The sequence below is a fragment of the Ochotona princeps genome, chromosome 22 (assembly GCF_030435755.1).
Source record: "Ochotona princeps isolate mOchPri1 chromosome 22, mOchPri1.hap1, whole genome shotgun sequence".
NCBI lineage: Eukaryota > Metazoa > Chordata > Mammalia > Lagomorpha > Ochotonidae > Ochotona > Ochotona princeps.
In genome coordinates, this window is record NC_080853.1 from 37,064,301 (window position 1) to 37,089,640 (window position 25,340).

Here is a 25,340-nt window from a genome sequence, read left to right on the forward strand (position 1 = left end):
GTGAGCAATGGTTTCAGTCCTGCTCCTCCGCCTCTGATCGGCTCCATGCTGATACGCCTGGGTGCTCGGGCCCTGCCACCACGTGGGAGGCCCAGTGTCTCCATTTCTGGTATAAGTAGTTTGTGTCTTTTATATTTCTTTTAAAAAAAAATTAAAAAATTTTAATTGGAAAAAACAGATTTACAGGGAGAAGGTGAGACAGAAAGCTCTTCCACCTACTGGTTTACTCCCCAGATGTTTGCAGCTGCCAAAGTTGAGTTGATCTGAAGCCACGAGCTTCCTCCAGGTCTCCCACATGGGTGCAGGTTTGCAAGGTCTTGGGTCATTCTCCACTGCTTTTTCTAGGTCATAGGCAGGGAGTTGGATTGGAAATGGAGCAGCTGGAGCACACATCAGTGTCCCTCTGTGCTTGCAGTGGAGCATTAATGGCTGTTGGCCCCTCCTTTTTTTCTTAGTTGCCTAGAGGTCTATCAGTTTTATTAATCTTTTCAAAGAACCAACTTTTGGTTTCATTGATTTTTCTCTGTTGATTTCCTGCTTTCAGTTTCATTTATTTTACTCTAATTATATATTATATTTTTATATATATTTTATATATTATATGTTTATATAAAAATGAATATATTCATTCCAACTCTAATTATATATTTTATATTTATTATATATTTTATTTTATTTATTTATTTTTTAAAATTGTTTTATTACAAAGTCAGATATACAGAGAGGAGGAGAGACAGAGAGGAAGATCCTCCGTCCGATGATTCACTCCCCAAGTGAGCCGCAACGGTCGGTGCGCGGCAATCCAATGCCAGGAACCTAGAACCTCTTCCAGGTCTCCCACGTGGGTGCAGGGTCCCAATGCATTGGGCCGTCCTCAACTGCTTTCCCAGGCCACAAGCAGGGAGCTGGCTGGGAAGTGGAGCTGCTGGGATTAGAACTGGTGCCCATATGGGATCCTGGCGCGTTCAAGGCGAGGACTTTAGCTGCTAGGCCACGCCGCCAGGCCCTATTATATGTTTTAATATATATCATATATCAATGAACATATATATTCATTTATTTCTACTTTAATTATATTGTATATTTATATATTATTTTTATTTTTACTCTAATTTTATCTATATAAATATATAGATAAAAATATATATATTATTTTAACTTCTTTTTAAATTATAACCATCATTTTATGATACAGTTCCATGGGATTTCCCCTGCTCCCTCCCCAAATCCCCTTCCTCCTACCAACTTCCCCTATATTATGACTATAGCACAGCTCTTCATAAACAGTCGCATGTTAATCACTGTGGGCATGGACAGTGGCAGAGTCCAGCCTCCTATTGTCAAGATACAGTAAACAGTTTCATTGGGAGTCCATCTCTGATCTGGAAGTAGAGATACACACTACACTGCATCCTCACATCTGAACATGATAGTCTCCATTACACAGTCACCACACATCCCTCTTAAATGAAAAGCCACAATACAAAAAAAAAAAAAAAAAAATCCCAGGAAGAAAAATTGAAATTTACAAAGCCATGAATTTCTCAAGAGGTTTTGATGGTTCAACAGTCCTGAATTGTTGGCAATCCCACCACTCTAATCACGATGAAATCTCTCCCAAATCTACTGGCTGCTGTAGTCCACCTTAGTGTCTCTGTCTGCCCAGATCTTCACTGCCAACGATTGGCTGGGGTAGTTGATTGATTTGTTCTGCCCTCTGTGCTCTGCCGTGGTGCCCAGTGTCCCCTGGAGGCTCCAATGTACTGCCTCATCCTCCATGTACACTTGGATATGCTGTTCACTGCTCCGTTGGTGCACACTTGTGCCATTGATTTATTTACATCAGTTTGGTAGCCTGCTACCCTGCTACCCTGCCAAGTTCTCTTATGAGTTCCAGTAGTCTCTTGATTGAATCTTTTGGTTCTCCTGTGTAGAGAATCATGCCATCTGTAAACAGGGATAATTTTATTTCCTCATTTCCGATTTGGGTTCCTTTAATTTCTTTTCTTTTTTTTTTTCTTTCTTTCTTTTTTTTTTTGCCCAGTTGCTCTGACAGGGACTTTCAATACTATATTGAATAACAGTGGTGGGAGTAGACATCCCTGTCCAGTTCCAGATCTTAGTGGATAAGTTTCCAGTCCTTCCCCATTTAGTATGACGCTGGCCTTTGATGGTGTTTTAGAATGTTCCTTCTATTCTTACCTTGTTTAGTTTTTTTTAGGATGAATTTTATCAAATGCATTTTCTACATCTATTGATGTTCACATAGTTTTTATTTTTTAGTTTGTTGGTGGGGTATATCACACTTATTGATTTTTTTTTTAAAGATTTATTTATTTTCATTACAAAGTCAGATATACAGAGAGGAGGAGAGACAGAGAGGAAGATCCTCCGTCCGATGATTCACTCCCCAAGTGAGCCGCAACGGTCGGTGCGCGGCAATCCAAAGCCAGGAACCAGGAGCCTCTTCCGGGTCTCCCACACGGGTGCAGGGTCCCAAAGCTTTGGGCCGTCCTCGACTTCTTTCCCAGGCCACAGGCAGGGAGCTGGCTGGGAAGTGGAGCTGCCGGGATTAGAACTGGGGCCCATATGGGATCCTGGCGTGTTCAAGGCGAGGGCTTTAGCCGCTAGGCCACGCCGCCGGGCCCATTTATTGATTTTTGAATGTTAAACCATCCCTGTATTCTAGGGATAAATCCTACTTTGGGTGAATGATATGTCTGATGTGTTGTTGGATTCTGCTGGCTATTATTTTGTTGAGGATCTTTGTGTCTATGTTCATCAAGGATATTGGTCTGTAGTTTTCGTTTTCTGTTGTTTCTCTATCTGGCTTTGGTATTAAGGTGATATTGGCTTCATAGAAAGAGTTTGGAAGGATTGCCTCTCTTTCTGTTGTTTGGAAAAGCTGGTGTAGGATTGGGGTAAGCTCCTCTTGAAACGTTTGATAGAATTCAACAGTAAAGCCGTCTGTTCCAGGATTTTACTTGGTTGGGAGGGATTTAATTGCTGATTTAATCTCAGTCCTTGCTTTCGATCTATTGAGATTAGTAATTGCCTCATGATTCAGTTTTGGTAGATTATATGTGTCCAAAAAAATCTATTCATCTTGGTTTTCTGATTTGTTGGCATATAGTTGCTTGTAATAGTCCCTGACTATTCTGTATATGTCCAGGATATTTGTTGTTATGTTTCCTTTTTTTGTCTCTGAGCCCAGAGATTCATATCTTCTCCCTCTCTTTATTGATTAGTTGGGCTAGTGGGGAATCTGTTTTGTTAATTTTCTTGACGAACCAACTGTTTGATTCATTGATCTTATGTATTCTTTTGGTCTCTATTTGGTTTGTTTATTCTCTTATTTTGGTTATTTCTTTTTCCCTGCTCATCTTGGAATTGCTTTGCTGTTGTTTTTCTAGCTCCTTCAAACATATGGTTTACCTGGTACTTTGCTAATTTCTTGACATAAGCATTGATTGAGATGAACTTTCCTCTTAACGTCGCCTTGATTATGTCCCATAAATTTTGATATGTTGCATTGATACCTTCATTTGTTTTAAGCAATTTTTAAATTTCCCCTTTGATTACTTGTATAACCCACTGTTCATTTAGTAACATATTATTCAGTCTCCAGGTATTTGCATATCTTGTGGAGTATTTTGACTTACTGGTCTCCAGTTTCACTCCATCATGATCTGAGAAGTTGAGTGGTGTAATTTCAGCTTTTAAAAAATTTGCTAAGGGTTGTTTTGTGGCCTATAATATGATCAATTCTGGATAAAGTTCCATGTACTGATGAAAAGAAGTGTATTCTCTGTATATTGCATGAAAGGTTCAGTAGATATTAACTAAGTCCTTTTGCTGTAGTGTCTGGGTGAGCTCTGTTTCTTGTTTCCTTGCTGAGTTTCTGTTCATTGATTTGTTTATTGATGTTAATGGGGTGTTTAGTTTCCCCACTATCATTGTATTGGAGTCTGTTTCTCCTTTCAAGTCCATTAATATTTGTTTTATGTAACTAGGTGCCTGGCATTTGGTGCATGCACATTTGCTATAGTGATCTTTTCTTGCAGGATGGATCTTTTGATTATTATGTGGGATCCTTCTTCATATCTTTTAATATTTTTTATGTTAAAGTCTATTATCTGACACAAGAATGGCTACACCAGCTCGTTTTTCCTTTCCATTAGCCTGGAATATATCTTTCCATCCTTTGATTCCAGTTTCCGCTGATTTGTGTTGGTGAGATGTGTCTCCTGTAGGCAACAGACAGATGGGTTTTTTTAAATTCAATCCACTAATTTATGATGTTTGATTGATTAGTTAAAGCCATTTACATTCAGGGTTAATATTGGTAGGGAGTAATTCGGTTCTTTCATTTTAGCTATGGGTTGTTCATTGTCTGATTTAGTCTTTTTTGTTGCTTATTGGGACATTTTCCATGTTTGCCTTCGGTTTTTGGTGTGTGCTATTTCTTTTCTGTCAAGAGAACATCTTTAAGTATCATTTGTAGGGCAGGTCCGGAAGAGGCAAATCTTCTGAGCTTTTCTTTACTGTGAAATAATTTTATTTCATTTTCAAAGACAAAGGAAAGCTTTGCTGGGTAAGTTATTCTGGGCTGAAAATTTTTCCTTTTAGAATCTGGAATATGTTGCTCTTCTGGCCGGTAGAGTTTCCTCTAAAGTCAGCTATGAGTCTGATTGTGTTTTTTCTGTATGTTAATTGATTCTTTTCATGTGCATACTTGAGGATTGTTTCCTTATGCTCTGCTGAAGAAAGCTTGATGATCATGTGTTGTGGCAAAGATTGCTTTAGGTCAACCCTATTGGGAGTTCTGTGCCCCTCCTGTATTTTGTTTCCGAATTCTTTCTCCATACTGGGGCAAGTTCTCATTTATTTTTTCATTGAATACGTTTTTAAACCAAGCTTATCTTTCTGCACCTTAATATTGACTCAGTTCCATTTGCAGCTTTTTAATTGTTTTTTCCCATTGTGTCAAGATATCTCTTCCAATTCTGAGATTTCTTTCTTCCAACTCGCTCATTGTATTGAGGCTTTCCACTCAATTTTTAGTTTGTTCTGTTGTGTTCTTCATTTCTAATATATTATCTGTCAGTTGATTCATTGCTGTTATTTCCTGTATACATATTTGTTATATTTCTTGGTCTCCTATATGTACCTCTTATTGTTGTTAAGCTTTATAACATGTTTTTGAAGTTCTTTATACCCGATTTCCTCGATGTCTTCCACAGATAATTCTGAGGTAGGCAAAGGTTTTTGTTCCTTTGCAGGGGAAGCATCAGTGCTGTTCATTGTGCTTTTGTCCCTTCTGCTGCTCTTGGTCATTGCTATTCTGGTTAGCAGATTCCTCTCCTTAGGGCTGGTTTCTAAGCTGTGTTGCCCACTGGTCTATGGATCGATTTTACTGATTGCATTTGGTACCCAGTTCTTCCTTTGCAGTCACTTGTGCCACGCCCTCCAGCGAGTTTCAGTCCCGGGCTCTTGTGCTAGGCTCCCCCCACAGTCTCCGTAGCCCCAGCCCCTGACTCGCCGCTCTCCATCCCCTGGGATCCTATGCTGTGGCTGTTCTGTTGCCTGCACAGCCTTTTCTGTCTGAGCAGTGCCTGGGCAGTGCCAGCTGTCATTAATCACTGGGTTATCAGCAGTACTGGTCTTGCTGGAACCTGCTGGCTGTTAGGTCTGAGGCCTACCTGGATCTATTTTGGGTGGAACCTGTAGGATGCCAGGTTGGTTCTATTTTCTCGGTGAGACCAGCTCAATGCACTGAGGCAGAAGTGTGTTCTCTCCTGGCTCAGCGCATGTACTGCTTGCTGTTTTTCTTCCAGCCCCACAGCCTTTTCCTCAGTACACAAAATAGCTCCTGATGTGGCACTGGTGGGGATCTTGGTCTGTTGGCTGTTAGGTCTGTGGGCCATCTGGACCTGTAGGATGCCAAGTTGCTACTGTTTTCTATGTGGGATCAGTTCAGTGTGTTGAGACAGAAATGGGCTTGCTGCTGGTTTAGTGCATGCAGAACTCGTGTTGTTCCTCCAGCCCCCACAGCCTTTTCCTGAGTACACAGAATGGTGCCTGATGTGGCACTCATGGGGCTCTGAGCTATGAAATCCACCCTGTTCCTGCACCCGCCTGCTTGGGCTCTGCCACTCTGCTTCTGGGTGTGATGGGGTCTAGGATACCAGCAGGACCAGGCAATTCTATGCCTTCATTTACTTCCTGAGCTCCGGGTGAACCCCCCTTCCCACTTGGTTGCTGGTGGAGCTCTGATCGCCGACCTCCATTGGGGTGTCTGCTCACTGCAATGTCACTCTGCTGGCTCGGCTGCATCCTCATGTCCACTGGTCTCCAGGTGTTTTTCTGCCAATGCCACTCCTTTCCTATTGCCCGGGATTGTGCCCTTTCTGCTTCACTCTGGCTAATGATTCTCCACCTACTTAAATGAGTCCTTATCCTATTGTGTCATCTTGTTTCCCTCGTCTCACTTTTAAGAAGTGTTAATTTTCATCTACTTGAAAGGCAGAATCAATCTCTCTCTCTCTCTGTCTCTCTGTCTCTCTCTCATACACACACACACACACACACACACACACACAATTTTCATCTGTCCATTCTCCCCAGATATGCATCGTGTCCAGAGCTGAGCCAGGCCAATGTCAGGAGCCCAGAACTGCTTGTGGGTCTCTCGTGTGGATTTTGGGGACTTGGTTACCTGGGCCATGAACTGCTGCTTGCTAGTGCATTAGCAATTATCTGGATTGGAAACCTGGAGTTGGTGGAACTCAGACCGGGCAGCTGTGATGTGGGACTCTAGGGGTCCCAAGTGGCAGCCTGACCTGATGACCTAGAGCACCTGCCCTGGTGTCTCCTTTGGTGTATGTAAACCACTGAACAAGTGATTATTAACATACTGGATTACTATTTTATATTTTCAATCTTTGTTCTTTGTTTTTATTTTATTTACTCTCCAGTCTTGTATAGTTTTGAGAATTTTTATGTGATTCTATGTTCTCTTTTTTTTTATTAAAAGATATATTTATTTATTTGAAAGGCAGGGCTATAGGAAGGGCAGAGAGAGAGAGAGTGGGAATCAGCTTTCTTTTTTCTTTTTTTTTTTTCTTTAAAGATTTACTTATTTTTATTACAAAGCCAGATATACAGAGAGGAGGAGAGACAGAGAGGAAGGTCTTCCATCTGATGATTCACTCCCCAAGTGACTGCAATGGCCGGTGCTGTGCCGATCCAGAGCCGGGAACCAGGATCCTCCTCCGGGTCTCCCACGCGGGTGCAGGGTCCCAAAGCCTTGGGCCGTCCTCAACTGCTTTCCCAGGCCACAAGCAGGGAGCTGGATGGGAAGTGGAGCTGCCGGGATTAGAACTGGGGCCCATATGGGATCCCGGGGCGTTCAAGGCAAGGACTTTTAGCCTCTAGGCCACGCCACCGGGCCCGGGACTCAGCTTCCATCTGCTGGTTCATTCCCTGGCCGCAGTGGCGGGGAGTGGTGCAGCTGGAAGCTGGACCTTCGATGTGAATGGCAGTGTCTCAAGTTGGGGGCCACCATCTGCTGTTTTTCCAGTAGCATTACCAGGAAAGTGCAGCAGCAGAGCAGCCTGAACTCAGACCGTGATTGCGCTATGAGATGCCAGCATTGCAAGTAAGCGGCTCACTTTGCTGCCCCGCGGTCCTGTCCCTCTCTTCTTTCTCAGCATGTCAGTTATATGTGTGTTTTCTTTTTGTAGTGGTTGCTCTACAGTTGGCATATACGTTCAAAAACTGTGCAGCATTTTAGGAATTTCTGTATCTTATCTGCTCAAGGACCATGCTAATTGACTCTTTGGTGTTCAGGCTGCTGGGGCGAGCACCTGATGTGTTTTCATATCTCTGCTAGGCATTTCAGATTTTTTTCCAAGTTTTTTCTTTTTAACATTTTAAATTGATATTTAATAGATTCACTGTGATTTGAGATTTCCTTATGGCCAATGGAAACAGAATTGCTTTATAATTTGCACCTGTTATACACGGATTTTTGCTCACTGACTTTGTCTCCTGTAACTGTTAAAATCATTTCATAGTTCTACTAGCTGTTATCTTGGGACTTTCTATTTTTAAGAGCATGTCATCTGCAAAGAGTGACAGTTTGGCTTCCTGCTTTCATTTGGTTGTCTTTATATTTATCCCTCCTGTCTAATTGTTCTGGCTAGCACTTTTAGCACCACCCTGAATATAGTGAGGAAAGTGGACAGCTTTTTTATTGCTCAGGACCTTAAAGAGAAAGCCTTTGACTTCTCCCTATCCAGCGGGCTGCTGGCTGTTGGTTCTTATGTATGGCATTTTGCCATGTGGCTGAATATTTCTTCTGTACTGAATTTGTTTCAGGTTTTTATCATAAAGAGTTACTGGGTTTTCTGGAGTATCTTTGCATGTGTAGAGATGGTCACTTGCTTGTCTGTCACGTTCGTTGAATCCTTGTTGCATCTTTGGACTGACCCTCAGTTGGTCGTGGTGAATAACCCTTTTAACGTGCAGTTGGATCTGGTTGGCTAGCCTTCTGTGGAGGATTTTTTGCATGTCTGTTCATCAAGAATGTTTTCCTGTAGTCAGCCAACCTGCTATGTTCCTGCCTTCCTGCCACTTGCCATCTTTTGGTATCAAAGTACTGCTGGCCTGGATAATGCGTTTGCAAGACTTCTCCTAGTTTGGGGGGAGAATTTGGCATCACTGCTTCCCTAGGTGTCTGCTGGAATCCCATGGGGAAGCATCTGGGCCTGGGCTTTTCCTTGAAGAGAGACCCCTTTTCTTTCTTTCTTTTGCCTCTTTTTAGAATTTACAGCTTTTATTTCGGCCTCGGGCGGTATATGCATTCAGGAATATTTCCATTTGTATCCAAGTTACCAAATGGGTTGGTGTTTAGTACTTAGCAGTCCCTAGCCGTCCTTTGCAGATCGGTTGGGATGTCTCCCTTTTGATCTCTGATTAAAAAAAAAAAATCTTCTCCCTTTATCTCAGTCTGGCTAAAGCTTGTCAAATTTGTTACCTTTTAAAAGACCTACCCCTTCATTTGGTTTAAGGTCCTTTTCACCTAACGGGGCTATGGCTACTCCTGCTTTCCTTTTGATTCCATTTAGCTGGGATACCTTAACATTTCATCTTCAGTCTGTGCAGCACCTCAGATGTGACATGTGTTTCCATGTACTCCTTCTGATTGGAGACTTTCATCTATTTCCACTTAAGGTAACACTGAAAGGAAACGTCTTAGTCCTGCCTGGTGGAGAATTATTTTCTAGTTTCGTAATTCCTCTGTTCCTTTCTCATTTTCTTACCTTTCTTACAACCTTCCTTTGTAGTTAAGATCTTGTTTTTTTTTTTTAAACAGTGTTTTCATTCCTTGCTTTTCATTTTTGTGTTTTATAGATTTTTGCTTTGCAGTTACCTGGAGGCTTCCAGAAAACATCTACTTTGAAAGGATGTCAACTTAATATTGATTATGAGGACAGAAATATAAACAAGTGGAAATAAATAAACATGCCCAGGGTGGACTCTGTGCTTGTGCTGTATTTCCCACACTTTGAATTTTGAGCTCTCATTTTACATATTATATTTCTATCCCTTAAAATATTAAGACAGTTTTAAAACTTACTTGTTTTATATATAGTCTAAGTACTCAATATATGAATGGTTTATGTACTGTGTTTAAAATCTTAGCACGTTTGGATTTGTAGTTATTCTTGGCACTGAGTGTTCAGCCTTGTGCTATTGTCTTCTTGTGGGTGGCTCTTCCAGCTTGAAGCGCTCCCTCTAGCGTTTTTAAGAAGACAGTTCTGATGGTGTTAAACTCGGCTTTTGTCTGTGATTATCTTTATCTCTGTTTCATATTTAAAGGATAGCCTTGCTGGACACAGTATTAGTATTATTTATAAAAAGGTTTATTTATTTTTATTGGAAAGGCAGATATATAGAGAGGAGGAGAGACAGAAGAGGAAGATCCTCCGTCTGATGGTTTACTCCTCAAGCAGCTGCAATGGCTGGAGCTAAGCCAATCCGAAGCCAGGAGCCAGGAGATTTTTCTAGGTCTCCCACGCGGGTGCAGGGTCCCAAAGCTTTGGGCCATCCTCCACTGCTTTCCCAGGCCACAAGCAAGGTGCTGGATGGAAAGTGGGGCCACCAGGATTAGAAACGGCGCCCATATGGGATCCTGGCATGTTCAAGGCAAGGACGTTACACAGAGTTACACAGAGAGGTATTTTCCATCCGCTGGTTTACTTCCCAAATTGCTGTGGTGGCCAGATTTGGGCTTATCCAAAGCTGGGAGCAAGGAGCTTCTGGGTCTCCAAGGTTGGTGCAGGGTCCAAGAACTTGGGTCATCCTCCTTTGCTTTCTCAGCCATTAGCAAGGAGCTGGATCAGAAATGGAGCAGCTGAATTAAAAAGAATGAAATTTTATTGTTTGTATCCAGATGAGCCCAACTGGAGACCATTATACGAAATGAAATGAGCCAATCCCAAAAGGACAGATATCATATGTTCACTCTAATATAAGACAACGTCCATCAAAAATATATAACAGTCTTGCAGCAGGACGAGTTTGGGAGGGGTTTAGGTCTTGGGGTTGGGGCAAATGCAGCTCCTTACAGAGTGGCGGCTGTGGGACCAGTGCAATGGACTGAGCTTAGTGAGTTCTTGCCAAGCTCAGTGCATGTGCAGCTCACTGCTGTCCCTGCAGTCTTAAAGCCTTTGCCACACTCTACAAAATGGCGTCTGATGTGCCACTACTAGAGTTGATTTGCTGGCTGTCAGATCTGAGGGCTACCTGGACCTATCTTGGGTGGAACCATGTTGTTGCAGTTCACTGAGTCAAAAATGAGTTCTCTCCCATCCCAGTTCATGCACGGTCCTGTCCACAGCCCTTGCCTCCTTAAACAAAATGGTGCCCAGTACGGCTGTAGGGGGTGGACTGGGTTGTGAAATCTATCCTGTTCCCGCACCACCCATCTGGAACCTGCTGATCTGTCTCTGCTCCTGGTCAAGTCAAACAGACCTGAAGGATGGGCAATTCTTTTGGTTCACCTCCTGAGCTCCCGGTAAATGTCCCTTCCCACCTTATTGCTGGTGGAGTTTCGGCAGCTGCTGCAATCAAATGGCCACTTGCTGAATGCTGCTGGAGTATAGGTCTCTGCAACACTGCACAGTTGTGTCAGCTGCTTTCCTGTGTCTCAGTCTCCAGGTACCCTCTGCTGTTGTTCTGTCCTCTCCTGCTTCCTGGAATGTGCCCTCTCTGCTTCACACTGACTAATGTTTCTCTGTTTAAGTGTGTCCTTGCCCTATTCTGCCTTCTTGATTCTCTGAAAAATTGTTCTTTTAGCTCTGCCTCAGAATTTCTGTAAACTTTATTGGGCTTTAATTTTTCTTGCCTTTGCATATTTTTGAATTAACCTGTCCTCATACTTACTGTTTGTTTCTTTTGCTTGACCTATTTTGTTTTAAAAATTACTTCCATCTTTAAGTCTGTGTTAAGACATTGAAGAGTTTGTATTCTTTTGCATTATGTTAAAACTGATAGCTTGAATTTTTCATTGAGAATTTGCATGGTAGAAGCTATTTGGTTTATCTCTGAAGTGTTCATAAGGGAGACTGCAGGATCTCAATTCTTTTTGGCTTATGACGGCTGCACAAGAAGTACTAGGTGTTCTTTCCAGACTACACGATCTCTCTTTGTGGCTGTTCTTGAATTTTGGTGTAGTCTGTTTCTTTTCTCCAAGCTTATGGACCCTGGTATTCCTCCAATAGACGTGTTAAGGTGAGAGGACCCCAAAGCCTGTGTAGGCCCCAAGTCTGAAGTTGGCATGTTGTTCAGAATGTCTAGATGTATCTATAAATGGGTGGCCTGTTGCTCTAAACCTCTTCTTGGGGTGGTGCAGGCCCAAATCCCTAGTTCTGTGGCCACCAGGGTCACATCAGGAGCCTATGGCTTACTGAGCCTGGTGCAGTATGGGGGTGGGTGGAAACAGAGCCTGTGATATTGTGTGCTGTCTGCTGGTGCTGAGGTAGCTCAGTGAGCCACAGATGATGCTGGCTGGGTTGTGCATCAAATTAGCAGGGCCATGAGACACCAGCTGGCACCGCGGCAGGTTTAGATGCCATGTTCATAGCCACTGTGCTTGGGAGGGCAGTGTTTAGATCTGCCTAGTGCCGAATTTCACAGGCCTGGCACCATGCCCCAGTCACAACCTTGGGTTTCTTTCTGCCTACTCAAGTTAGGGCAGCAGTGATTAAGGCAGCCCCTTAGCTGCCTGTGCTAGCATGAACCAGATTCTCACAGTTACCAGACCATGGCCAGTTTGGGGGGACTTATGCCAGGCCCACATGAGGCTGGTGGTATCACTTGCCGAAGTGATTCTGACCAAAACCAACCAGCCCATTGAAGATACTCTGCCAGAGTGTGGGTACACTGACCTGAGGGTGGAGTGGGCTTGGCTGGAGTTCCAAGGCGGAGTCCCGAGCTCACTTTGCCACTCTGCCCCCAGTGCTTGGAGGCTGTGCTGGAGGCCGCCGGGGTAGTGAAAACCCTGCCGTGGCTGCTTGGCTGAGAGGTCAAGGCCCACATCTGTGAAGCAGCTCTCTAGTAGAGGGGCAACGCAGGCAACTCTTCGCTCTAGACACCTTGGTTCACACCCCAGCCTAGCCTCCCAGGCTCTTGTGAAGGTGATTGGATCGGTGTGACTAGGGGGAAGTGGTTCCTGGAGCAGCTTGCAGATGGGAACATTTTCTAAGGGTCAGAGAGAGTTTGAGTTAGGTAGACAGACAACTCTTATCCACCGATCCCCTCCCCAGATGCCCATATGAGTGGCAGGGACCCCATTCTTTGAGCCAGCATCACTACCTCCCGGGGCCTGCATTAACAGGAAGCTGGAGACAACTCAAAGATATGGCCAGGCTCGGGCCCCCCATGTGGAAAATGCCCAGCTTGGGAGGGTCTTTGGATGCGGGGTGTGCGAGAAGGGGAGCTGTGGGCTGGAGTTTTAACCTGGAGGATCCCTAGCAGTTCTTCCGCTTGAATGGGATGTTGTGGCTGCAGCAGCAGGTGCAGCGCCCTTGAGTGCCAGGCATCACCTGAGGGATGGCGCACTGGGGACAGCCCTGCAGTTTATCGCTGCCTGCTGCTGCTGCCCCTGGCCAGACAGGCAGGTTGGGGCTCCTAGGCAGCCTCCCCAGGCTCCCCGCTTCGTACTTGTGACTTGAGGATTTGTTTTCATGCTCTAGACATTACTTCCCCTTCGGCTTCAGTACTTCCTTTTCTGCTCTGGGGATGGAAAAGCACGCACAGGCCACCGGCTTTAGAAGGTGTTGTGGTCACGGTTTTAGGCTAAGTCCATAATGCTCTTTTTCCCTTTTTTTTTTTTTTTTAAACAGATGTGATGTTTACGGGAACAGCTGATGGCCGGGTCATCAAACTGGAGAATGGGGAAATTCAGACCATCGCCCGGTTCGGGTCAGGGCCTTGCAGTAAGTGGGCGGCACATGGAAGTCAGCTTCACTCTTGGAGCAAAAGAACTTCTGATCTTCTGGCAGATGGAGACACGCCAGCCCCTCGCCAGCCCCGTCGGTCTGAGTTCAGCGTAGTGGTCCCCTCCGAGCTCACCGCCTGCTGATGGGAGCCTAGTCACCCCTTGGACACCTAGTCCAATCCCAGCGTTAGCTCCCTGAAGTGTCAGCAAATTGTTTAAATATGCTTAAACCAGACACATTTTTGGAAAACTAGAGTAGAAAAACTGGCAGGGCAGACGTTTTCTTGGTTACCATGTTTTCACAATCAGGTATTTTTTGGACAAATGGTGCACTTTGTGAAGTAGAAACAGCATAAATGCCCCAAGTCCAAATAAAGCAGAAGTAGTCCCTGTGAGTGGGCCCTGTGAGTGGGCCCTGTGAGACTGCTGGGAACCTGTTGGTGACTTTTCAGGCAGCATGCTGTCATGCACCACAGCCAAAGTGTTGTTGGGTGGATTTTATTCCCCATGCGGTTATTGAATCAATTTCCATTCTGTTTTGGAAATAAGTACCCACAGTGAGTACTTGAGATAAGCACCCCCTGGGATCCCTTGTGACTCCAGGGAGCCCTCCTGGTGACCCCACAGGGAGCCCTGCTGGTGACCCCACAGGGAGCCCTCCTGGTGACTCCAGGGAGCCCTCCTGGTGACCCCACAGGGAGCCCTGCTGGTGACCCCACAGGAGCTCTCCTGGTGACCCTACAGGGAGCCCTCCTGGTGACTCCAGGGAGCCCTCCTGGTGACCCCACAAGGAGCTCTCCTGGTGACCCCACAGGGAATCCTGGTGACCCCACAGGGAGCTCTCCTGGTGACCCCACAGGGAGCCCTCCTGGTGACTCCAGGGAGCCCTCCTGGTGACCCCACAGGGAGCCCTCCTGGTGACCCCAGCAGAGACGGCTGTGCCTCTGTTGTGATCTCTCTGTTGTGTGCAGCACTGTGTATCTGTTGGAGGGAGGGTGAGATACTTGGGCATGGGGAAGGCACAGGTGGGATCTGGAACCAGCTGCCAAGCCCTGTTGTCTGTTCTAGAAACCCGAGATGACGAGCCTGCATGTGGGCGGCCTCTGGGCATCCGAGCTGGCCCCAATGGAACTCTCTTTGTCGCTGATGCTTACAAGGGGCTATTTGAAGTGAATCCTTGGAAACGTGCGTGAGAATATCTGAGTGATTTCAGATCTTTTTTTATCCATATATGTATGCATAGATAGAATAAGCTTTGTGAAATTGAGGTTCCTGGAGACTCAGTAGTGCTTCACTTACTCTGTAAGGGTAGAAGCGCTGTGCTCAACACGCAGTGAATGATAGCCCCAGAACACTCCCTGCCCATGGCTGCCTCCCCTCACACCCAGTGAGTGCCCCCCGGAACACTCCCTGCCATGGCTTCCTCCCCCTCCCTCATGTTCTCCGTGTTGTGCCTTGGTCATGCTGTGTCAGAGGGACTCACTCTTCCATCCCTGTCTCTGCCTGCTTCTCCATGTCTTCTTTCTGTTGATTGCATGTCTCTCTCAGCGTTCTCTCTGCTGTCCCCTTTGCCTGTCTGGTTTTTCCGCTCCGTCCTCCCTCTCCCCTCACTGGTTACAGATTCATTTTGAGCAGTATTCTCTAATGTCAGCTGTGTGTTTTCTTAGTGGATTCCCAGGCAGTGCCAACCAGGGCCCTGCAGACCCACTGCCCGGTGGCCCCATCGGCCCTTGACTGACTGTGTGACAATGCCAGTGGCCTGACCTCCCGGCGTCACGTTTCCTCATCCAGGAGAGAGGGATGACTGAAGGCTGAAGTGAGATCATACACAGAAGAAGAAGAATTTATGTTTAGTTCTATTATTTGTTTAAAATTTTATTTGTGTTTTTGAAAGGCAGAGTTACGGTTACGGAGAGGAAAGACAGAGAGACCTTCTGCTTGCTGGTTCCCTCCCCAGCTGGCTGCGGTGGCCGGGACTTGGGCTGGGAGCCAGGCTGGGAGCCAGGAGTTTCTTCAGGTCTCCTGCATGGGTGTAGGGAGCCAAGGACTTGAGCCGTCCTCTGCTGTTCTCTGGAGCATTGGCAGGGAGCTGAGTGGGAAGTAGAGAAGCTGGATCTTGCACTGGAGCCCAGGCATACTGGCATGGTACACGGTGCTTAACTCACTATGCCACAGCACCGCACCTTTTTCCATTGTTCTTCTTATTATTGTTATTATTATTATTAGTAGTAGTATCATAAAAGTTAGTGCTGCTGCTTGTTTACTTAGAAGCAAGCATGTGCAACATTATATCTCCTCTCAAACAAACAAATAAAACTGAAGCCATTACCTACCACTCCTACTACTCGAGGATTTAAAGTCAGTTGACTTCAACAGAAGTAACTGACTTTTTAGTCTTGTCTATTTTATTTGAGAGGCAAATTTGACAGAGAAGGAGAGGCACAGAGATAGAATTACCTTCCATTTGTTGGTTCACTCCCCAGATGGCCTCAACGGCTGGAGCTGAGCTGATCATCAGCCAGAAGCCGGGAGCCCTTTCCAGATCTTCCGCATGGGTGCAGGGGCCCAAGCACTTGGGCCATTTTCTGCTGCTGCTTTCCCAGGTCACAAGCAGGGAGCTGGATGAGCAGTGGAGCAGATGGGACCTGGAATTGCCCTAATGGGATGCCGGCACCTCAGGGAGAGGATTAGCTTGCTGTGCCATTGCACCGACTCCAGAATTACCTAGTCTTCACAGAAAGCATTCTGCCTTAATGAAGTTAGTCTAGGTGTTTCCTGGTACGTGTACATCTCGTATTGCAGTGCCTGGCGTTCAGTCCTGCCTCCACTTCAAATTCTGCTCTCTGCTAATGCCCACCCCGAGAGCAGCGGGTAACGGCAGCTCAAGTGTTCGGTGGGCCCTTGCCACCTCCGTGGGAGTTCTTGGCTCCTGGCCTGGCCCAGCTGTTACAGGTATGGAAGTGTGTGCTTGCTTGCTCAAGCTATTTCCCTCTCTGTATCTTTCAAATAAATGAAACTTTTGAAAAATATAAGATCAAATGCATCACCAACCATGAACACACTCTTTTTATTTTACTGTAAGAAGGCATACATCATCTGGCATGGAGGAGCTCATCTTAGTTTTTCCCTTTTACGTGACTTCGATTGTTACTGTTTGGAAATTGTTGAGAAACGAGTTCTTGGAATCCAAGCCTTGCCTTCTCCTCCCTGTACGTAGGCGAAGTGAAGCTCCTGCTGTCCTCCGAGGTACCCATCGAGGGCAAGAAGCTGTCCTTCATCAATGACCTGGCCATCACCCGAGACGGGAGGAAGATTTACTTCACGGATTCCAGCAGCAAGTGGCAGCGGCGAGATTACCTGCTTCTGGTCATGGAGGGCACCGAGGACGGGCGGTGAGGGTTCCTCCTGGGCCATCCCACCATCAGCCCCTCAGCAGGCCCTGAGGTGTTTCTGGCACACCGGCAGGGGACTTGGGGAAGTGTGTGAGGAAATGGAATTCTAGGATGTTTGTCGGGGTCGGAGCTGGGGCGCAGCACTTTAGGGTTAATGCCCCCACTTGCAATGCCAGCACTCCGTATCTGAGTGTGAGTACCAGTGCGAGTCCCAGCTAGTCCGCTTTCTCTCCAGCTCCCTGCGGATGTGCTTTGGAAGTCAGCGGAAGACGGCGCTGCCACGGAGGCAGGGAGCCCAGGCTCCTGGCTCTGGCTGGCCCAGCCGCTTGGGGAGTGAGCCCGTGAGTGGAGGAGCTGTCTCCCCCTCCATCCCTGCCACACTGCCTCTCAAATAACAGACACTCTAAAAAGTGTGTGTTCCATGCCACAGGATTTTGGGGTATTTTTTTTTTTTTTTCGGCCTGAAAGTTTTTTTTTTCTAATTTTTATTTTTTGAGATAACATTTTGAATATAGTCAAAAGTGTAATGCTCCACTAAATAGTTGAGTAAGTGAAAAGACCTTCATTTGGCAGGAGTGTAAACAGTGATCAGTAAAAACATGTCTGTTTCACACATGGTAAAGGGGGGGGGTTTAAAATTATTATTAGAGATTTATTTTTTATTGGAAAGGCAGATTTACAAAGAGAAGGCGAGACAGAGACAAAGACCTTCCATCTGCTGGTTCACTCCCGAAATGGCTGCAATGGCTGGAGCCGAGCTGATCGAGAACCAGGAGCCTTCTCTGGGTCCCAAGGCTTTGGGCCGTCCTCCATTGCTTTCCCAGACCACAGGCAGGGAGCTGGGTGGGAAGTGGGGCCGCTGGGACACAAGCAGAAACCCACATGGGATCCTGGTGCTTGGAGGTGTGAGCTGAGCAAGTTGAGCCATTGCACCAGGCCCCTCATCGAGTGAAGTTTAAAATAATGAAAGGTCACAAAAATTGTAGTAGTAAACATTCTCTCTCTTTTTAAAGATTTATTTATCTAGTAAGAGAGTCAGAAAGAGAGGGAGAGTAACAGAGATCTTCCACCTGCTGGTTCCTTCCCCACATGACTGTAGTAGCCAGGCTGGGCCAGGTCAGAGCCAGGTCAAGCCAGGAGCCAGGCTTTTCACACGGTTTCAGGGATCATCTTCCACTGCTTTCCCAGGCTCGCTGGCAAGGAGCTGGGCCAGAAGTGGTGCAGCTGGGACCCGAACCAGGACCCATGTAGGATGGTAGTACTGCAGGCGGCAGCTGAACGTACTGTGTTACAGCGCCAGCCCCCAACGTTAACATTCTTAGAACTTTGTGTTTTCTATCATTGTTCGGATGACGTCTGGTATCGGACTTCAGTGGCTTCTGGAAGCAAGAGATGGACAGTTCTCACTTGCTCTTTCGGGGAATAAAAGCAACCTGATTGGTCCAGCTGAGGGTATGGCCCGGGAGGTCTGACAGAGCCACAGACAGGTGTGGCTGTGAGTTATTCCTGTGGAAGTGACCCACTGCATCTGCTACTGATGTGAGACCTGCTGGAGGGATTCTCTGCAGGGTGACACTGTGGGTTTGCTCTGCCTGGGTGCAGGCCCCCTCTGGGAAGCCTGGAGCTGATGGGCTGTGAGGCCGAGTCCTCTTCCAGGCCCCGCATTTGAAGGCTTAGGAGGGAGAGCAGAGCCTAAAGCCCGACTGTCCCCAACGTGTCCTCCTCCCTTTTTGGCGCCCACAGCCTGCTGGAGTACGACACCGTGACCAAGGAAGTGAGGGTTCTCCTGGACCAGCTGCGCTTCCCTAATGGAGTCCAGCTCTCTCCAGCAGAGGACTTTGTGCTTGTGGCCGAGACGACCATGGCGAGGATACGAAGGTGCGTGTGCTCTCAGTGGTGCTGTCGCTTGCCTTGCTGGAGCTCCTGGTGGCCAAGGTGAGATGGGACGTGGCAGGTGGAGGTGACGCTGGCGGAAGGGAAATTCAGGCTGGATGTCCTTCCTCTGAGTCCTCAGTGCCATGGTGCCGCCCTGACCCCACCCTGACCCCACTGGGCTATACCCCCAGGACCCTCTAGTGCCAGTGGTGCTGCCCTGACCCCACCCTGACCCCACTCTGTTCCCACTGGGCTATACCCCCAGGACCCTCTAGTGCCAGTGGTGCTGCCCTGACCCCACCCTGTTCCTGCTGGGCTGTACCCCAGAGCTCCCTAGTGTCAGCAGTGCCACCCTGATTCTGTCCTGTACCCACCCTGTTCCCACTGGGCTGCATCCCCAGGGTCCCCTAGTGCCAGTGGTGCTGCCCTGACCCCACCCTGTTCCTGCTGGGCTGTACCCCAGAGCCCCCTAGTGTCAGCGGTGCCACCCTGATTCCGTCCTGTCCCCACCCTGTTCCCACTGGGCTGCATCCCCAGGGTCCCCTAGTGCAAGTGTTGCTGCCCTGTCCCCACCCTGTTCCCTCGGGCTGCACCCCCAGCATCGCCTTTTGGTAGCTACGCTGTTGCTCCTGATGGGCCAACAGCATTTTGGTGCTCGGTGTGAGCGTTGCCCATAAGTGAGGGGGCTCTGCTGCTCACTGCCTCTTGGGGGGCCATTTCAGAGTCTACGTGTCCGGCCTGATGAAGGGAGGGGCTGAGTTGTTCGTGGAGAACATGCCTGGATTTCCAGACAACATCCGGCCCAGCAGCACTGGCGGTTACTGGGTGGCCATGTCTAGCATTCGTCCCAACCCGGGATTTTCCATGTTGGACTTCTTAGCCGAGAGACCCTACATCAAGAGAATGATTTTTAAGGTAATTATAAAACCTAATTCAAAAAAAAAATTAAACTAATTATTTCTTTTTTTAACTTTTATAGCCCTTAAGCAGTTTAGTTCTGCTTAAAATTTGTACTACTTCTAATGGCTTCTTCAGGTACATTGCATTCTGCACACTAGAAGGTAACTGAATTCTGGTAGAGTTTCCCTCTGGGCCTCCTGTTCCTGGGGCCGTATGAGGTCAGCCTGACCATCCTGACTTCAGGGACTCTGTCTGCCCACCCTCTCCTCCCTCCCACTGTCCACTTTCCTCCAGGCCTGCGCCCTCCTCCACGTCTCCTGCACAGGGACAGCTCAGTGCCTTCCTGTGGCCGCCTGGGGATTTATTCCTCTGGCTCCCTCCTGCCTTCCCAGCCTCACACCGGGCTCTCTGTGCTAGGGGACTCCACTCTCAGACCTCCTACCACACCAGATGCCTAAAAAAACAATAAACAAAAACCAAGTCCCCACTTCCTTCAGTGGCTGGCTGTTCCTTTGACCAGCCTGTAAACATTGGTCTGGCTGCCAGCTTTTTCATGTGGGTACGCGTGTCATGTAGTGAGCTGTACTTCACAGGATGTGGGATTGGTGTTGTGTGTGACCAGTGACAGGAAGTAGCGTCCCCAGCCTGCCCTCCCTGGGGCCACATGTTCTGCCTCTGCTGGGACCAAGGAGGCAGACCAGGAGACCAAGGGACCAGGAGAGGGTTTGGAGGAGGCCAGCTTGGCTCAGCCTCCGTTACTGCTCGAGCAAGCCAGCTTGGCCAAGTCTCAGTTGCTGCCTCTGGAGGGGACATGTCGCACAGTACTAGCTGCTAAGGAATTCAGGTGACTGTGTGTTGCTGGTGCCCTGGCACATGGTAGGCCCCCAAGCATGCTGTTGAATGAATGGCTGACTGTGTGGGAAGGAGCCAGCCAGCCGTCCAAGCAGATATGCATCCCATGCACTGAGAACCTATGTGTCTGGGTGGAGCATGGCACCTGCTGCATCTCCCAACTTCCTGTGCCCTGGGAAGGGAAGAGAGGATGCGAGGGTCTGCGGGGAGACAGACCAGTGCTGGACGAAGGGCAGGAAGGGGGCAGAGAACTGTCCTCCTGAGCTGTTGCAGGCTCACGTGACGGGGCCCCGTCACTGTCAGATATGTGCTTTGTGTCCTCGTGAATGGGACACTGTCCTTCACCACCGTCAGCCAAGGCAGAGTGTTCCCACTGCTGTCCAGCTGTCGCAGCTTCCATGCTGACCAAGTGCTCCATCCAGGAGGACGTGTGCTGTTTGCTTGTCCCATCTCATCACTCTTGCTGTTTCTGAGCACCGTCCCTCGTGGGCCGCAGCACGCCCCCACGTCGGGGTGGTGTTTGGATGTCTGCGGTTCAGCAGTTGTGCGGTTCATCCCTGTCTGCTGTAGCCAGCGGACTCTCCAGGGGCGTCCTCAGAGCCAGCTCCCAGCTTCCCGCTCTGTCATTGGCTCTCGCGTTAGAGCGGCTGCTTATCTGATGTCCTCTTGTCTGGCTGTTGCTGGACATGTCCCTGTCCCTCTGGGATGCAGTCTTGGCTTGCCAGCACTCAAACTTTTCCATGCGCTCCCTGTGTGTTGCCCGTCCTGACTCTGGGGCGCCATCTTTCAAGGAGCCCTGACTGGTCCCTTCTGGCGACTTGCATGCTGTCAGCTGCATCATTGTGTCTAGGTGTCGCGGCTCCGCTTGGGGAAAATGTGTGTCATCCTTGCTTGCGTATGTGTATGTAACGCACACACTTTGCCTGGTTGACAGTTGCCATTTGTTTACTTTGACAGTTCAAGTCAGAAGTTCAACCCAGCTGGACTGTTCCCTTTTTTCTCCCCAGTCCTCTCCAACAAGGAGGCTGTATTTACTCATTCCATCAATTCCCCTCAATGTAACACATCTGTAGCCATTGTCTTCCTCCTATGTGGCCCCTGCTGGGGTCAGCCCTGCACACTGGGTTGTCCTCACTCGTTAGCCATGTGTAGGAGCCTGCCTTTTTCCCTCAGTGGTTCTGATACTATGATCGTGTCTCAACCCACAGTGCCCCAACAGCCTGGATCAGGTCATACCATATGGGTTAACCCCTCCCCGCAACAACCCAGGCCCAGTCACTCTATGTGGGGTACCCCTCCCCCACATTGCCCTAATGGCCCGTGCCCCATGGCCTCCTGTCCTGTCAGCCTCACAGACAACTGTTTGGCCTGATTGTTCCGCAGGGGGTGACAAAGTGCAAAGAACGTTTTAGGAAGCTGGGCACGCTGCTGTGTGGGCACTGGCCATGGGGAGCCTGGGCAGTGGCTAAGTACACAGGGCACAGAGACACAGTCATGGGAAGCTGGGTATGGCTGCTGTGTGGGCACTGGCCGTGGGGGTGTCTGGGCAGTGGCTAAGTACACAGGGCACAGAGACACAGTCATGGGAAGCTGGGTATGGCTGCTGTGTGGGCACTGGCCGTGGGGGTGTCTGGGCAGTGGCTAAGTACACAGGGCACAGAGACACAGTCATGGGAAGCTGGGTATGGCTGCTGTGTGGGCACTGGCCGTGGGGGTGTCTGGGCAGTGGCTAAGTACACAGGGCACAAAAGACATAGGGTTGTGGGAAGCTGGGCACGGCTGCTGTGTGGGCACTGGCTGTGTGGGCACTGGCTGTGGGGCGTCTTGGGCAGGGGCTGGGTGCGCAGAGCACATAGTCGCAGGGTCATGGGAAGCTGGGCACGGCTACTGTGTGGGCACTGGCTGTGGGGAGCCTGGGCATTGGCTGGGTGCGCAGGGCACAGAGATGCAGGGTCATGGGAAGGTAGGCACGGCTACTGTGTGGGCACTGGCTGTGGGGCATTGGCTGGGTGCGCAGGGCACAGAGATGCAGGGTCATGAGAAGCTGGGCACGGCTGCTGTGTGGGCACTGGCTGTGGGGCGTCTTGGGCAGGGGCTGGGTGTGCAGAGCACATAGTCGCAGGGTCTTGGGAAGCTGGGCATGGCTGCTATGTGGGCACTGGCTGTGGGGTGTCTGGGCATTGGCTAGGTGCGCAGGGCACAGAGATGCAGGGTCATGGGAAGCTGGGCACTGGCTGTGTGGGCACTGGCTGTGGGGCGTCTTGGGCAACAGAGACGCAGGGTCATGGGAAGCTGGGCACGGCTGCTGTGTGGGCACTGGCTGTGGGGCGTCTTGGGCAGTGGCTGGGTGCGCAGAGCACAGAGACACAGGGTCATGGGAAGCTGCATGAATGTTGCTGCTAAGCATGTCCAGTGGCTGGGGATGCTCCCCATAGGACACTCAGGTGCCCCGGGGTTTGCCCTCATGTGGGAGCCCGATGCTTTGATTCAGCTGTTGCAGCAGAGTCCTCTCCACTGGGCTTTTCTCTTTAAACTTTGGCAGCTGTGAATGGGGGGAGAGGGCATAGGGAGCTCAACTTGGAGCTGCACCCCAGCATCCACACACTAAGCTTTCAGGAAAGCTGTGGGACTGGTTTGTGGGGTGTGGATTTATTCACAGAACAGAAACCTTGTGGCTCTTGTCATCTGAGGACCTGATGTACCAGGGTCATTCCCAGTCTTGGCTTTGGGGCTGTACGTGCCTTGGATGCTATTGGGGTTTCTGGGTAGCCAGCTCGCCCAGCAAAAGATGACTTGTTCTTGCTCTGCACTGGTGGGGTTGCTCTGGGGGAGCAGGAGCCGGGGATCTTGGCTCCGCCTCGTGGTGCTGCCCTGGCCCTGGCTGCAGCTGGCCTGGCCGTGCTGACCAGGGGCTGCTCACAGCCTTCTCATGGGCCTCACCTTGACTTCCCTTGCAGCTGTTCAGCCAGGAGACGGTGATGAAGTTTGTACCGCGGTACAGCCTGGTCCTGGAGCTCAGTGACAGTGGGGCCTTCCGGAGAAGCCTGCACGACCCTGATGGACTGGTGGCCACCTACGTCAGTGAGGCTCACGAGCAGGATGGGCACCTGTACCTGGGTTCCTTCAGGTCCCCCTTCCTCTGCAGACTCAACCTCCAGGACGCATAGCCGGACAGTCCAGCCCTGTGTGCTGGGCGGCATCCTGCCTGGACCAGCTGGAGCCGGGGACACAGCTCTGCCCACTGTACCTGCCAGTCCTTGGAGGTTTGGCTGATGCAACTCCCAAGGATGTGTGGGCCCCCTAGGGCCTCCTCTCATGGGGGCTTGGCTTTGGGTTTAGAGAGAAGTATAATATATCAGCCAGGGAAGGTAAATCTGTGAGCCATTTTCTGTTCTTTTTCTTAAAGCTTTCTTAGTGCAATAACTGTGAGCTAGGAATCAGTGTGCGCTTTAGCAGGCTCAGGGTTGGTATATGGAGCCAGAGGAGAGCTGCCCAGGACTACAGTGTCTTTATTAGGAAATGGGGTGATACTTTTGGTGGGTTCATGAGGAGGCAGAGCCTGGGTGTGAGCATTTTGGGAGCTGTGTGAGCTGTGTCCCTGGGGACTGTGTGGGGTGTATGCCCAGGGTCCTACGTGTTCCCTCCACGGTAGAGTGAGCATTGCTCCCCCTTCCACCTGACACGCCAGAGATTTTCAAGGCCTTTAACCCTGTGGTTAAGATGCTGAGTGGGACAGCTGCACCCCGTATTGTAGGGCCCAGGTTTGAGTCCCAGCTCTGCTCCCAAAGTTAGTGTCTTGCTGACATGCCACCCGGGAGTCAGCACCCATGTGGCAGACCTGATTCAATCCTTGGCTCCTGGCTTCAGCCAGAACTGTGGTGAGCATTTGAGGAAGTGAATCGGTAAATAGAGGTGCTCTATTTTTCTCTCTGTGTGTCTCAAATAAAATAAATAAAATAATGTGAAGAGACTCCAGAGCGGGTGTCTAGAAAAGGCAAAGTGGCCATTGGCTTAGATGTCTTACTGGGTTTCTGTCTATAGGACTTGGGTGACCTGGGGACTCAGCAGCTGCTGCAGGAGTGTGTTCAGGGTGTCCTAGGTCTCTTCTCTGTTCTGCACCTCTAGACCACAGATGTGAGTAGCACACGTGTTAGTATCCCGTTTGCTCTAATGTTAAGAGTCCAAGTTGACGTGTACCTTGACAAATGCGTCCAGACACTGGAATTAAGTTTGATAATAAAACATACTATTAACAGGACTTCTCTGCTGATGGACCTTTTATGGTGATGTGGCCGAGGAGTGTCACTCTGTCACCAGAGCTGTTGTGTTAGGATGCAGTAGTCCCGTGGTGTGCTTGGGAAGGGCAAGCACAGGAGCCCTCTCTCCCTGGGCAGCCGGCGTCTCCAGGGAAGCGGGGCTGAGGCTCCTGTCCCCGGCACTGACATTCGACTCTTCCTTCTTGGATATTGGTGTTTTGAAGTGTTTGAAATAATCTGGCCGGTACGATGTTTGTAGACAGTAAAGAGAACTGTTAAGCTATGGTACGCTCAGAACTACCTGTGTTGTCACAGCAGGCAGGCCAGCAGGCTGGAGGCTGGCTCGTCTTGGCTAGATTATGGCACCCTATAGCAGAGGCACTGGTTGGCTTTAACCCAGTTGGTTCGGTGAGCAGCTGCTGGTGTTGTTGGTCCGTAAGGCAGCAAGCCGAGTACTCACTGTATTAAACCCTCCTTAGTAGCTAATGTGTGCCGCCTGTCGCAGTTATACAAGAACATTAAGTGAGCACCTCATCGTTTCAAAGTGCCGGGCCTGAA

The 25,340-nt window shown here is 48.9% G+C and overlaps 1 protein-coding gene across 1 annotated transcript in view; it reads left to right on the forward strand.

Moving 5' to 3' along the window:
* The window catches only part of APMAP (adipocyte plasma membrane associated protein), a 38,593-nt gene extending 13,809 nt beyond the window's left edge, over positions 1-24,784 (forward strand). Inside the window, exons 4-9 of the mRNA XM_004593369.3 lie at positions 13,413-13,505; positions 14,576-14,692; positions 16,725-16,899; positions 18,643-18,777; positions 19,497-19,689; positions 23,484-24,784. Of these exons, the coding sequence (XP_004593426.2) occupies positions 13,413-13,505; positions 14,576-14,692; positions 16,725-16,899; positions 18,643-18,777; positions 19,497-19,689; positions 23,484-23,693 (923 nt within the window). The 3' untranslated portion in view covers positions 23,694-24,784. The remainder of the gene's footprint in view (positions 1-13,412; positions 13,506-14,575; positions 14,693-16,724; positions 16,900-18,642; positions 18,778-19,496; positions 19,690-23,483) is intronic.
* Positions 24,785-25,340: the final 556 nt, after the last annotated feature.